Source organism: Trachurus japonicus, chromosome 21, assembly GCF_045865225.1.
Source record: "Trachurus japonicus isolate A0001 chromosome 21, Traja_1.0".
In the NCBI taxonomy this organism is placed as follows: domain Eukaryota; kingdom Metazoa; phylum Chordata; class Actinopteri; order Carangiformes; family Carangidae; genus Trachurus; species Trachurus japonicus.
Window position 1 is genome coordinate 27,589,953 of NC_140927.1, and position 14,224 is coordinate 27,604,176.

Consider the following 14,224-nt stretch of genomic DNA (forward strand, 5'->3'; position numbering starts at 1 on the left):
GTCAGAGGAAGGAAATCAGGTTAGATGGTTGGGATTAGCTCCGTCTGCTCGGGGTTATGGGTCAACGACGTGATGCAACACAGTGTCAACAGGTGTAATGGGTATTTTTTTTCCATAAAAATCTCACTATATACACAAGAAAATAAATCTGGACTCAAATGTGGAATAAATGTAAATCACTCCTGCAATGCAACTCTATGTTTCCTGGCAAATTTGAGATAATTTGTCACAATATTTACAAGAAAAGCAGTGTTTTATAGGATATATCCTGCTCAGTGTTGCTAAAATGCATTGAACTTAAAGCAGAAGTAAGTGGTCCGGTGGTTTTGTCTAACTTCCTGTCAGCAGATGGAGTTAGCAGTCCCCGCCCTCGTCCCTACGTCACCACATTCAGGCGCATCCCTTGGCTGCACACACAGAGAGGACTGCCCCTTTATGCCGTTCTCTCTCCTCATTGGATAAAGGTTGTAGGATACGATAAATGTTTTCTCCTGGGCTCAGAGCAGAGCAGAGTGACTGACAGACCCGTGTTTCAGACCAAACACTCTATAGAAGTGATTGCTGTCAGAAGATACAACTATTTAAGACTTAGATTAACACAAACATTCACCTGACTTCTGCTTTAAATAAAAAAACACAGCATAAAAAATCTATTTCAATTTAATATTTTCGGAAAAAGGTATACTTATCTTAAAAGTATAAGAGTACACTTAAATCTGCTGTAGGTGAATAAAATATTTAATATCTTTCTTTTTCAGGGGCCTTCAGTTTTACTTTTGACACAAAACCAACATAAAAGCAAAATGTACATTTGAACAAACCTGATGCATGCTTTAAAGCTTTTTTCTTTTTGTCACTAACCCTTACTGTATATACTTAGACATTGGAAATCACCCACACAACCAACACTGCAACAGTGGAAACTTGGAGTGACTCAGACAGCGTCATATGAGGTTATATTAACTGTGATAAAGGGCAAAAGGCCTGTAACATCAGGATGTTGGGTTTACTTTATCAGTCACCTTACTAGTTAGTAGCCTGTCTGTGAGATTAAACCTGAGTTTCCTTTCTTAACTTGAGTTTTTAATGTGTCATTTTTATCCTTCGCCTGTATTTTTTCTTTTTTCTGTATCTTGAATTCATTTTACCAGCAACACTTATGATCATTCTCCTTGTTTGACCTTTCCTTTTCTGTCTTCTGTATGTTGTACCATTTCAGCTGCCTTTTTTTAACCATGTTTATAAAAACAAACAAAAATCAAGCCGATTGGTCATGTGATTATAGTGTTTTGTGGACAGTTGAGGTGAATGTGTTGTACTGACCAGGAAGCCGGAGGAGTTGTCCAGGAGGCAGCGGAAGCGACAGACGAAGCTTCTCTCCAGGAAGGACGAGTTCTCCGGGGGAAGCTGCTCGGGACTGTACATCACCGTGTTGGCACCGCTCTGCAGGACTGAGACCACACAGAGGAAACACCACCATCACCATCTTCATCATCATCACCACAACATATTAAATGCACATCCATCTCTGAACAGTCTTGACAATGAATTGAAATTATGTGAGACACTTGAGAGATTTAAAGGTCTAATAAGCGATAAATAGAAGTAAATGGTTTGGTTTCTGGTTCTGTAAGGGTTGTTCAGTTGTTGAGGAAATGGGTGAATTACAAATCTGCCAGTTGTACAGTAGGTAAGAAGGGTAGGCATTACAAGCTTGTAGCTTCAGTCTTTAACTTTTGGGTAAATTTACCCAAAAGAGATGTTTGGTTATAATGCTTTGTACTGTTGCTGTATGTTGAATGACCAAAATAAATAAACAAATCAAATCAAACTTATGTCGACCACTTTAAAAATTCTTTACTCTTAATTTATCCCTGCTTTCAGCTATTCTCTCTCCTCCACTTTCAGTGTAAACATGACCCATTACCTCCAGCAAAGGTGTGTTAATCGGCTCCAGTGTGCTTGTGTTCTGATCTAATATATTCTAACATATTCTAATCTAAAATATTTGTGTATATTTATATATATATATTTTTTTTTTCTTTCTTACATTTGTGTATTATTATATACAAGAATGTTTGAATGTGACAATGTATGTATGGTTTCAGTATATGGGGAATAAGGGCTTGACAGGGTGGAAGGGGTTCGAGTTCATATTGTGCTTCCACTGTTAATATTGTATACAAATGAACAGATGTATTATATTTAAAAAAGAAAAACAATAAAAATATGAGAAAGACAAAAAAATCTAACTTATGTCAAATTCATTTCTTATCCAGATTTGAACATCGTCATACGCACCATCTCCGTCCGCGCCGGCGGTGGGGGGGTTGAGGGCGAAGTGGAGCTGCTGCCTGAACTTGGCGCGGTCGTCGGTGTGGATGAGCTCATACACACTCTGGTGAACCACGTCGGACTGTGGGCGGGGGGGGCAACACACACACATCACTTCATCTGCAATCCAACAGGCTGGTAGACACGAGGTGTGTAGACTTGTGTGTGTGTGTGTGTGTGTGTGTTACTTCAGATAAACCACTAATGTTCAGAACATCTGGAGCATAGGAAAGGACAGATGTGTACTGTACCGTACGGCAAGGAGCAGCGCTACAAACATTTCTGTCTATTATTTCCTGTTACAGATGAATAAAGTGAAAAATAATAATAATCCATATCCTTGGAGCACCTATATTACAAGAAGAGGTGATAACCAGCCTTAATGCTTTGTATTCATTAGATTCACATGACGTCACTGTGTTTCTGCGCCGCCATATTTGTGTCCGAATCAGGGCAATCTGGGCACAGGTCACAGCGTCACGTTACCAGAACAAGTGGAGTAGTAGGAGGAAATCAGCAAGAGACCGAAAATTGAGGTTATTTGAAAGATGCCAGGATTATATTGTGCTGTTGACTGTGATAGCAGTCGCCAAAAAAACCCCGGACTGCAGTTTTATTCCATCCCAAAAGACGTAAAGTTATAGACGGAATAAATGGTTGACTGCAGGCAGTCTGTCAGTGGCAGCATGGGCTGTGACACGTCTCACTAAAAGAGGGGATTCACTTTTTTTTTAATAACATGGATATATTGAATTCTGCATTTTGATTACTTTCTTATTAATTACTCACTGATTCTGCATTTAGGGTCTTTTATTTCTGTATAACAGACCGTTGCTAAGTAAAACGGGCCGTTGCTAGGGACGCCGCTCTGATCAGCGGAGCAGGGCAGAAGAACTATCAAGGGTTTTTACCTTGTGTTTCATTTTTACCAGCTTCAGACTAATTGTGATGTTAGAAACATGACTTGTAGCTGGTTAGAGGGAGAGTGGAGGCTCTCTGCCTCCCACACCGCTGCTGGAATCAAACCTGCGATCAGAGCGGACAGAGCGGACAGAGCGGACGGGCCAGCGCAGCCACAGCTGTGACCAGCTGTGTCTGTGCCACCGCGAGTCCCTGACACAAACGTGTCTCGTATCGTCATCTCTTATGACAGACAGGACGACATAAATGTCCACATCGTAACATTTACATGATAATTCATCAATCTACTGAGTGATTATCAAAAGCTCGTTGAAAACAACTACACACGAGTCGACAGGAGGAGGGTGAGGAGCAAACAGCGGAGAAGTGACCGGACTAAGGACTTTGATCAACATTACGTCTCAAATTAATTAATTAATTCATAAACTGTGTAATAAGTGGGATAATATAGAGTTAGTCTGTTGTTATAGAGATATAAACCCAGACAGGATGTATGAAACCCTGTCATTTTGTCAAGAAACTGTCATTTCCATCCTGCGGTTTGCATGCTGTCATATGAGGAGACCTGTCAAATAGGACACAAATATGGCGGCGGTCCCTTCGACGTGACGTCACTGCAACCTATGAATATTTTGGTTTTAAGAAAAACTATGACCATATTGCTGTAATGTATGTGACATACGACCCACTCGCAACCCCACGGTTCCCCCATGTTTTGTTCACGAGTGTTCATACGTATGTGTGCAACTGTATATATATGAATATGTGTGTGATTATTTAGTCATATGTGTGTAAGCCAACATAAAAAAATAAAGTAAAAAAAAATAAAATAAAATAAATAATCCATATTATTCTTCCATAAACTGCACTTGATGGTTTTACAAATATGTGAATCATATGAATCCCAAAGCTGTGGCCCTTTAATCCGTCAGCACTCTGTCCATCGCCACCGACATGAATTCAAACGGAGGTAAAATACCGACTTTTAAACGGCCTGAGGAGGAGGAGGATGAAATATCTGACAATTAAAAAAAAAAAAAAGAAAGAATATTGAATCTAACATTAAAGCCCTTTAAAAGGCAGCTCACCTGATGGAAGCCCAGGTAGTCCTTGATGGTGGCAGAGGAATAAAACACCAATCCCTCCGACGTGACCACGATCACAAAGCCGTTCAGCGCCTGCACAGGAGCACACACACACACACACACACACACACACACAGGTTTGTAAAAGTAGCTTTAAAGTACATCGTCAGGACGTGCACATGAAAAACCAAAAGACGCTCCCTGATGGACTGAAATTGAAATAAACACAAAGATCAGAGTCTCATCCTGTGACAAACGTGTTGTTGTTGTTGTTGTTGTTGTTGTTGTTGTTGTTGTTACATCGTATCCCTCCTGTCCAGGTGTTTGCATCCCGCACGACATAACTGGGCTTTTTCATTTCTCCTCTACATGACGCATCAAACAGTCATGAGCCCATCACCGTTCACAGTAGCCAGGTTCCTCTGTGTTTCCACTAACACAAAGTGAAAGGAGGAACTGAGAGAAAATAAACAGCATAAAGCAGCTGATTACCGCAGATCAACCGCAGCCCTCAGAGAAATGAAAAGCTACCGATCCGACCCCATTTTCACAATCCAGGAAACACACAGTAGATGTGGATGAATATAAATGCAGTTTAAATCCTATTCTTTAAGAAAAAAAAAAAATCAAATTGTTTTGACTGAGATAATAAAAGAATTTTTCAGTTTGTGGTAAATCCTGCTGCGTGTTTATAATCCGCTGTAACGTCGTCAACTGCTGCTGCTCCTTTTGTCCAGTCACGGCCTGGTGTGATTGTTGTTGAAAAGCAACGTGTGAAAACCTGACGTGACGGCCAATCGTCAAATACACAAGGGGTTTTTTTTGTCGAAAGCCACAAAAGCGACCGAGGCGATGAGCGGCGACACCTGTCAGACCCCCCCCCCCTGGATGGATGGATGGATGGATGGATGGATGGATGGATGGATGGATGGATGGATGGATGGATGGACGGACGGACGGACTTGGATCAACTCGACACAACCCGAGGAGGTGTATAGGTAAACAAAGGCACCTGCTGGCCTCGGGGCCGTCAGTAATCACCCAGGTTGTGAGTCTGCGTCCTCACTGTGCAGTAGAGGCATCCAGTCAGACTCTTTAAAGGGGTAATTACAGTAGTTTTTTTTAAAAGAGCGGCTGGCTTTAAGTTAAAGATACTTTATTAATCCTTTGCAGGAAATTACAATGTTACCAGCAGCAGAAGACAACACAAGACCACAAGCACGCATCATCATGCACAAAAAATAACAATACAATAACAACAATATTGCACAACCCGTTACAAACGGGTTGTGCAATATTGTTGTTATTGTATATTATACAATATTGTTGTTATTGTATTGTATTGTAATCTATCATGGTGACGGTGAACAGGTGCCGGAGGTTGTGGAGTTGTTGGAAATCAAGTCAAAGCAGCGACAGGTAGGAACTGCTGCCTGCTGCTGAACACTAGAACAAGTCCTGAACATCTGCCAGTGACACGGGGGCAGGAGGACAAAACCTACAAGTTCTAACGTGACCCTGTGAGATTTATATAGATGACCGTCGTTCACACAGCACAACAAGTAGTGGCCTGAGTCTGATTCGTTTCCTGGACGCTTCCGTTCGATCCCCGAGGAGGGCCGAAGGTGTTGCATGTGTGATCTGGGTGAGATTGAAAGGTAATTTCATTTTTTTTATTTTACTGTCCATTGTATCATGATCATAGGCAGAGGCTTTTTGTAAGATTTCACCTGAAGATAGTTCAGATTTGTCAGTTTTTGTTGTCTGATGAATGTAGACTTCAGTATTCCTGTTTGCAAAACTCATCCTGGGGAGTGTACTATGTGTGTGAAATACTCAAACTCTAGCACTGTCTGACTTGTATATGTATGTACAGTATGTACAGTAGGCAGATGGAAACATGTAGGAGTATCATTCCTTGTATGTTTCTCCTGTTTTGGTGTAAGGCTCCTGTATTTATGTTTTAAGTGTCTTGTAAGCCCATGAGGGCTGGACACCTTTCGTGGATGACACTGTGATAATAAAAAACGAACTAAGTAACTAAGTAAGTAAGTAACTAACTAACTAAAACCTCAAACGGTGGAAAACGATGAGGAAACAGTGATGGAATAATGACATTTCTGTTGATTTCATCCAGCTGTTTTTATACAAATCAATGTAAATGATTTGAACGATTATGCAAAATAATTGTGGTCAGGGAAATATGGAATAATTGTGACAGTGACACTGAATCGCCATATGGGTAAAAAAAAATCTGATCTGTATCTGATTACGAACCACATATGAAAGGCCTCGTTCAGACTGCAGCCCCAAATCCGATTCCTTTTTTAAAAATGTTTTTGCAAATCTGATCAGAATCCGATCTTACTGACTGACAGACTCCACATTATACGTACATTAGGCTACAAGTTATCAGAGCCGATCTGCAAATATGCTGGATGGGATTTATAAAAACTGGATCTCATGTGGGTTTTGGCCGTTCAGACTGTCAAAAAAATCAGACTAGATACAATCTGATTCCTAAAGATAAGGTTGGGTCACATCAGGGGGAAAACAAGTCAGATTGACTTGGGCCTGTTAACCGTTTCCTGTCTGGTACCTGCAGCAGTAGGTCGCCCTCAGAGAAGCCTGCCGTGTCCATGTGGTTCCCGTTGTTCCCGTTGTGTCCGTTGTGTCCGTTGTTCCCGTTGTGTCCGTTGAGTCCTGGGAACATCAGAGCGTTGCCGCTGTTCTTCATGGTGGCTGCACGCAGGAGGAGGAGACAGACAAGAAGACATCAGCGACTTAACTTCACTTCACTGAGGATTTTTCTTTTAAAGGATTTTTAAGCAGAGACATGAACGACCTCCCTCAGAAGCATGCAGTGACTGACGTGCGGGACGTCGTGCTCGGGGTTTCGGCTGATGAAAGCCTCGTGTTTGGCACCAGACCCCCCACAGATGTCCAAAAAGAATATTTTAAATTTTCATATTTGGGTCATTATTTTTTTAACATACAGAGAATTGACTGAGATGATGAAACGGTGAAACCAACATCACTGGAGCAGAGTCACAATGCTGCACAAATCTACATTTTAAAAACACATTATCTACAAGAGCGTGTGCACACAGACAATCTCCTTCACTTCGTTTTAATGATTGTTTTTTTAACTTGAGCTTCTCCTGCTGATTGACTTCATGATAAAGCTCCTCTCCTGACCTTCAGCCGTCTGTGGGATGGTTTATAATAAACTGGAATAATAGTGGGAGCTACAACAATAACAGTTCCTCCCCAAGTGACCGTCTTTGTTGGCCACTGCTGGGTCTGGTGCTGTTTAATTGACTCCATTAAATTGTCTTTTTCAAAGTCAATTTTTTCTTATTTATGTAGAAATGTAAAAAAAAAAAAGAAAAAAAAAGGGCCAAAAACCTGCACTTTAGTCCTGCAGCCTTTATTATAATAATAAATTCCCCCTGATGAAATCATGTGAAATGTTATTGTTCGATGTTTATTATTCCGCTCGTGTTGAATCAGAGGATGAGCAGGTCACTCCAGTTAATTTCAACAACTCTATTAAAAACTCATGGTTCAAATGTGACTCCCTGTGAATTTCAATATTATCTCCTCCACTCTTAATGTCTTTTCTTATCAATCATCGGTGACACTAACGAAGTTCAGAGCCATAACCACATGCAGACCGTATTAAGTGAGATATAAATCAGGTCCGACGTGTGTCCTTGTTGCCGTACCGTGGAAATTAAGGATATATTTTGGGGATCATTGAAGTCTTAAACTAACTGCAGCAAAGTTATGGAAGTTCTCTCACTAAAAAAAGTTGTGCCTGTAGTGTATACGGTGCATTCAGACAAATTTATGTTGCAACCTGATGCTAAAATGTTTGAATTTATTCATAAATCCATTTTTGGTATCCCATCTTGACAAAACACACTGATAAATGTCTAAATCTATTAAAATAAAATGGATCTCAAGCACGAAGATGAAACACAACAAAAACTTGAAGGGGTCTGAATACTTTCTGAACAGTATGAACTATATAATTCACTTGGCAAATAACATGGACTTTGAGAGGTAAAACTACATATTTATGAAGAAACCACTGAGTCTTTATTCAGTCCTCTCATGAATAAAACAATGGGGTCACGTTTGAATGGTAATGTGAAACTATACCTCAGCTTCACATCCTCCCTTTCCTGTCACTTAAACAACCTGATGTAACGAGACGCCGCTCGCACACATGAGATTCTCTGAGAACAAAGACAGTTTAGCCGACCAGTTCCAGGTAGACGACGGATTACGAGAGACTTGGCAACGTCTCTGTTGTTTTGTGCAACATCATAGAAGAGTGTGAGCGTGATCAACGGGAAAAAAAACAAAAAACCAAACCTCCAGTGAGTCGGAGTTTCATCACTGAAAATAAAAAGACAAGCTGCGCCGAGCTGAGCCGCTATTGTTCCTGTCTTGGCATCACCACCTGCTGGAGCGGTGTGTGTGTGACAACAACACCTCATCATTGTTGTACTGTATAGCAAACATTTTGCATACGTACAGTCCAGGTCAGAAGTCTGGACACACTCGATGCATTTCCTTTATTTTCATGACTATTTACATTGTAGATTCTCACTGAAATTCCACTAATGAACCTGACAAGGCAACACCTGACACCTGTGAAGTGAAAACCATGTTCAGGTCAGGTTCACCTCTTGAAGCTCATCAAGAGAAGCCAAGAGTGTGTAAAGCAGTAATCAGAGCAAAGGGGGGCTACTCTGAAGAAACTAGAACTGGTGGGGGCAGAGATAGAGGAGGAGGAGGAAGAAGGAGAGGAAGAAGAAAGAGAAGAAAAGACGTGTTTTCAGTTATTTCACACTTTTTTGTTAAACTAGAAGAATAAAGGAAACACATTGAATGAGAAGGTGTATGTAATTGTATGGGTTGACATGGGTGAACTGTGCCGCCCTTCATCAGCCTGAACACGATGCAAAAACATGCAAATAAAAGTAGAAGTTAGTCCACGAGCACCCGAGGAGCCGTCCTCAATACTTCAGGGCTCATTGTACGAGTTCAAAGGGAATGAAGGACAAATTATAACGTGAGTATAAATAAATAAATAAATAATTAAAAAATGCAAGATACATTTTTTAAGGGATTTACATCCCTTTTTTTTTTTACTTTTCTGTTTTGGTCCTGCTTTATTATGTCGTCAGGTCTGTTCTGTCCTTTGTTTTCTGTCTGTCTGTTTTTGGTCAGTGTAATGTCAGTTTATAAATTGTGTATGTCATTGCCTGTTTCCATTTAAAAAAAAAAGAAGATAAATACATTTTGGTGATTTAGAAGTGGACTAATGACATAGTTGCTCTGTCAATTGAAGGCAGTAGTAGATCCATCCATCCAATCAATCACTGTATAGTGGATCAATCCAACTAATCATAGACTGAGGGAGCCTGATTGTAAAATGGACAAATGCAGACAGAAGAAACACAAAAATACAATACCAAATACATATTTAAATCTTGAATGTATAAGTAAATCAATACATAAATATATTAATGGTCTTTTTCATGACTAAAACATATTTATTTTGCAGTTATCTATGTGTTTGACCATTTATTAGTGCATTTTTCATCAATTTATTTATTTATTTGTCTATATTCATGTCATTTTTGTCCATAAACTTCACACTGAATGGCTGTATGACTCAGGTGTGACACCTTTTTACTATGCAGACTGACAACGACGACGACGACACCGTTCTGAGGATCTATAAATAATCTGGACGTGAGATCACGCGTGCGCGGCAGAAGGCAGCCAGAGCAGAGCAGAGCAGAGCAGAGCGAAGCCAGGCGGCTCTCTGCTCTCCGGCTCTCTTGCTCTCTGCTCTCCGGCTCTCTTGCTCTCTGCTCTCCGGCCCTCCGGCTCTCTGCTCTCCGGCCCTCCGGCTCTCTGCTCTCCGGCCCTCCGGCTCTCCGGCCCTCCGGCTCTCCGGCTCTCCGGCTCTCCGGCCCTCCGGCTCTCCGGCCCTCCGGCTCTCCGGCCCTCCGGCTCTCCGGCTCTCCGGCTCTCCGGCCCTCCGGAGCTACAATAGCTGGTTCCCGGCCAGAAGGGCAGGTTTTCTCATCGCTGGAAAACTGATCTGGCAGCCTTACATATCCGCACACACATACTGTAACACATACACAGAAATAACACACACACACAAACACACTCGGCCCTCTTGCATCTGTCCCTCGGGGGGTTGGTGGAGGGGGTGGAGGGTGGGGGGGTGTTGTAAGCAATAGCCGACAAGAGTGCTTCCCTTATCTGGACGGCCACTACAGGAAAATCCCAGGATATGGCCTCTCCCAACCCGTCAGTCCAGTCCTGTCACGCAACTTCTTTAAGGAGGGAAGGGGCCCCTGAACGCTCCCCTCCTCTTTACTAACACAGACACACACACAGGCCGGCCCCGCCCCTCAGCAAGAACTCACACAGCGTTTACATAAACACCCTAACCCCCGGCACAATCACACATCCACACACACAAAGCTGCAGAGCCCCCGACACACAATGCAATGTCAGTTGTTGTTTTTCTTTTTGTTTTTTTTAAATGTGCAGCCAGCGAATCAGACAATAAATGATCACACTGGATGTGAACTGTATTGAACTCATCTTGGCGTCCAGTCAAAGCATGAAAATAAATAAATAAATAAATAAAACAACAGCAACCAGGAAATGGAGGAAATGGATCAGTATTTATATAGAATACTGAATCTCTGCCCTGGAGCAAACAAGCAGGAAGCAGCTGAATCCCTGGTGTCCATCAGTTCAAAGACGGAAGGTAACCATACAGGAAATCCCAGGAATGGAAAGAATAACGCGTGGAGTTAGAAGTGAAGAGACTATAGCATGTAAGTTGGTTGAATACATGACCTATGATGAGCTTTATAATCATTTAAACCTTAGAACTTAAACTAAACCAATTAACCTAACAATTATTCATGTAAAAATGTAGATTTTATAACAATAAATAAACCCATGGAGACACTTCCTGCTCTTATTATGCTTTCTCTTTGATATCTTCAGTTAATGTAAGTTCATTTAAAGCTCCCATAGGGTGCATATACCCATGTTATGTAATTTGATTATAAAGCAGCTCTAGGTTCTATATTAACACTGTGAAAGTATCAAAGCCTCAGTCCACAAAGAAATGCACACAGAAATAACTGAGCCTGAAAAATGAGCCGTCAGGACTTAAAGCAGAAGTCAGGTGAATGTTTGTGTTAATCTAAGTCTTAAATAGTTGTATCTTCCGACAGCAATCACTTCTATAGAGTGTTTGGTCTGAAACACGGGTCTGTCAGTCACTCTGCTCTGCTCTGAGCCCAGGAGAAAACTTTCCTTGTATCCTACAACCTTTATCCAATGAGGAGAGAGAACGGCATAAAGGGGCAGTCCTCTCTGTGTGTGCAGCCAAGGGATGCGCCTGAATGTGGTGACGTAGGGACGAGGGCGGGGACTGCTAACTCGACCGGTTCGCTTACTTCTGCTTTAACTGTGACTTTGTGATGTCACAACAAAGCAGTCCCTGAGCTCCGCCCACCTGCACCCACACTACTATAAGTAGGCTGCTTATAAATGTCTGTATATCTTGATCTTTTTCTTCCTTCTCTTTGTGTTACTTTGTGTACACAGTCCCATGAACCGCCGGGCAGCGTCCAGGAAACCGAAACTAGGAAATGCTGGGCGAGTCGACCACTAAATAATAGAAATAATATAAAAAAAAACTATAAAGACTAAGCGATATATTTATTGAAAACGGACCCATTAACAAGTGTGGGTAATGTAGATTCATCCACATTAATATGAGACTCTTTTATAACCAACAGCAAACTCCTCGGGGTCTCTTTAATTCCTCCTGCAAGTCCAGATCTGGTTAAATCCAACACATCCCTCAGATATTTCTTTTTCTCTACTCAGCGTTTGCGTGAGTGAGTGGGCCTCTTTGTGGCCGTCTGCTTGTTTTCATTCTAGTTTTCCTTCCCAGTGCTGTGTCCACCTCCCTCCCTCGACTCCTTCTTCTTTTTCCATTGCTAACAGCGCAGCTAACAGTTTATTGCACCGTGCTGTGCAGAGATGTGCCCGTGTGCAGTTAACAGTTCTCCACTTCGATGTTTAATGATACTTGTCCAGAGCTCGACCAGAGGCTGGAGAGAGACACATTCCTGTGAGTTTGTGGGAGGCAGCAAGGGAGAAAAAAAACAAAAAGAAAACACAGATTCCCACTGACATCAAACACAGACACTGCCTTCGACAGAGCAGGAAGGAGGAGGTGGGGGGGGTTGGGGATGTGTTGTTCACATGTGACCAAAATATTGTAGGAAAAATAATTTTTAGCAAGACTGCTGGAGCGACATGATTTAATGGCCTCTGTGTTTCGACCTCAGGCCAGGAAACACTTATTTTGACACTCGAGTCAGATGTTTTCCTCTTGAGCTGTTCTGGTGGCGTTAAGGCAGATTTATGTGGGACTTTATGTTTGATTTACACACCGCACATCCAGCGCTAGATGGATGAATGCATTCACTACACCTGAAATAGCTGTGTTTACATTATTGCATCCAGCTCCCGATGGAGAGGAGGTTCTCCCAGTGTTGTGTTGTGTTGTGATGTGATGTGATGTGATGTGATGCATGCTGCAGCTGCAGGCAAGTAGAAACACATGCTGACCCCTCACTTTTAGTGGCCCTCAATTTAGCACATAGATGATACTGTATAGTGTTATTTTTTTTGCATGGGTGCAGAATAGACCTCTGCTGTGTTCATGGTACAGTAGGATATGGGATGGAAATCAGGGAGGGTAAAGACAACCACACATGCATGGTTGTATTAATGCAACATTGGCTGCATGCATTTACAATATTGTGGATTAAACATTTCAGTTTCCTATTCCAAACAAAGATTTTAGATGTTGTTGTTATAACTGTCAGAGTTACACTTGAACTGAGTGTGACGGAAACATCTGTCCACACTTCTATATACGCACTGCAGAATAAAATTGTATAAAAATAGATATATCTCCTCGTTAAACCTATTCAAAGCCTCAGTGAGATTGGAAATCTATTTCGAGAGTGACCTGACCAAGAGGGCAGCATAGAACATTACAATAAACACAAATAATCTAATAATAGACAGAGTAAATGCCTGTGTAAATGGCTCTGTCTGGACCGATCACATTTCTCCTTTATAATAAACTACCAGCTGTCATTTATCGGCCGAAATCAACGATGAGGTATAGAAAGTTCTTCTGCTCTTCAGTTTAAGTTTGACATCAGTCACCTGGCCAGATATGAAAATCGTTCATCTCACTGTGTCGGGCAGCTTAGCTATGTTCTTTTTTTTTTGCTGTAATGTTCCCAAACTACCCGGTCGACAATGATAGTGCAAAAAGCAGCGAAACAATCTACGCAGTCAAAGATAGTGGTGTGTGATTACAAAGAGAGAAACAAAACAGAAGAAGAGACAGATGAGAGAATGTGGCATCAAAAAATGTTGGCTTAAACATTCACCGTATCATATTCAACAGAACTTTTACTGTACATGCTTGCACAACCACATTTTGTAGCCGACCCTAAAAGCTTTAAGCCACAGTGTAATGTGACACCGACACAGAGAGAGAGAGAGAGAGAGGCCCCCGTTCCTGCATCAAACTATAGCTTCCTGTTTCAGACAACAGGCCATTATAGGATTGGAGAAACACAGAGCGAGCTTTTGAAGCAAGATCCACTCCAGGCAAACAACCCTGTCACTCAGGGGGCCGAGGTAGCCTTTAAAGGATCTGACATCTTTTCATCATGGGGGTAATTACGTGAAATCCAAAAAAATGATGATGGGCGGGAGGAGTAAAAGCTTGA

General features: G+C 41.7%; 1 protein-coding gene across 1 annotated transcript in view; it reads right to left on the reverse strand.

The window, feature by feature from the left end:
- Positions 1-14,224, reverse strand: part of LOC146965411 (aryl hydrocarbon receptor-like) — a 43,561-nt gene that overhangs the window by 10,438 nt on the left and 18,899 nt on the right. The window contains exons 3-6 of the mRNA XM_085766229.1: positions 6,940-7,082; positions 4,344-4,433; positions 2,302-2,416; positions 1,324-1,451 (exon numbers count right to left, since the gene is read on the reverse strand). Coding sequence (XP_085622355.1) covers positions 1,324-1,451; positions 2,302-2,416; positions 4,344-4,433; positions 6,940-7,082 — 476 coding nt within the window. The remainder of the gene's footprint in view (positions 1-1,323; positions 1,452-2,301; positions 2,417-4,343; positions 4,434-6,939; positions 7,083-14,224) is intronic.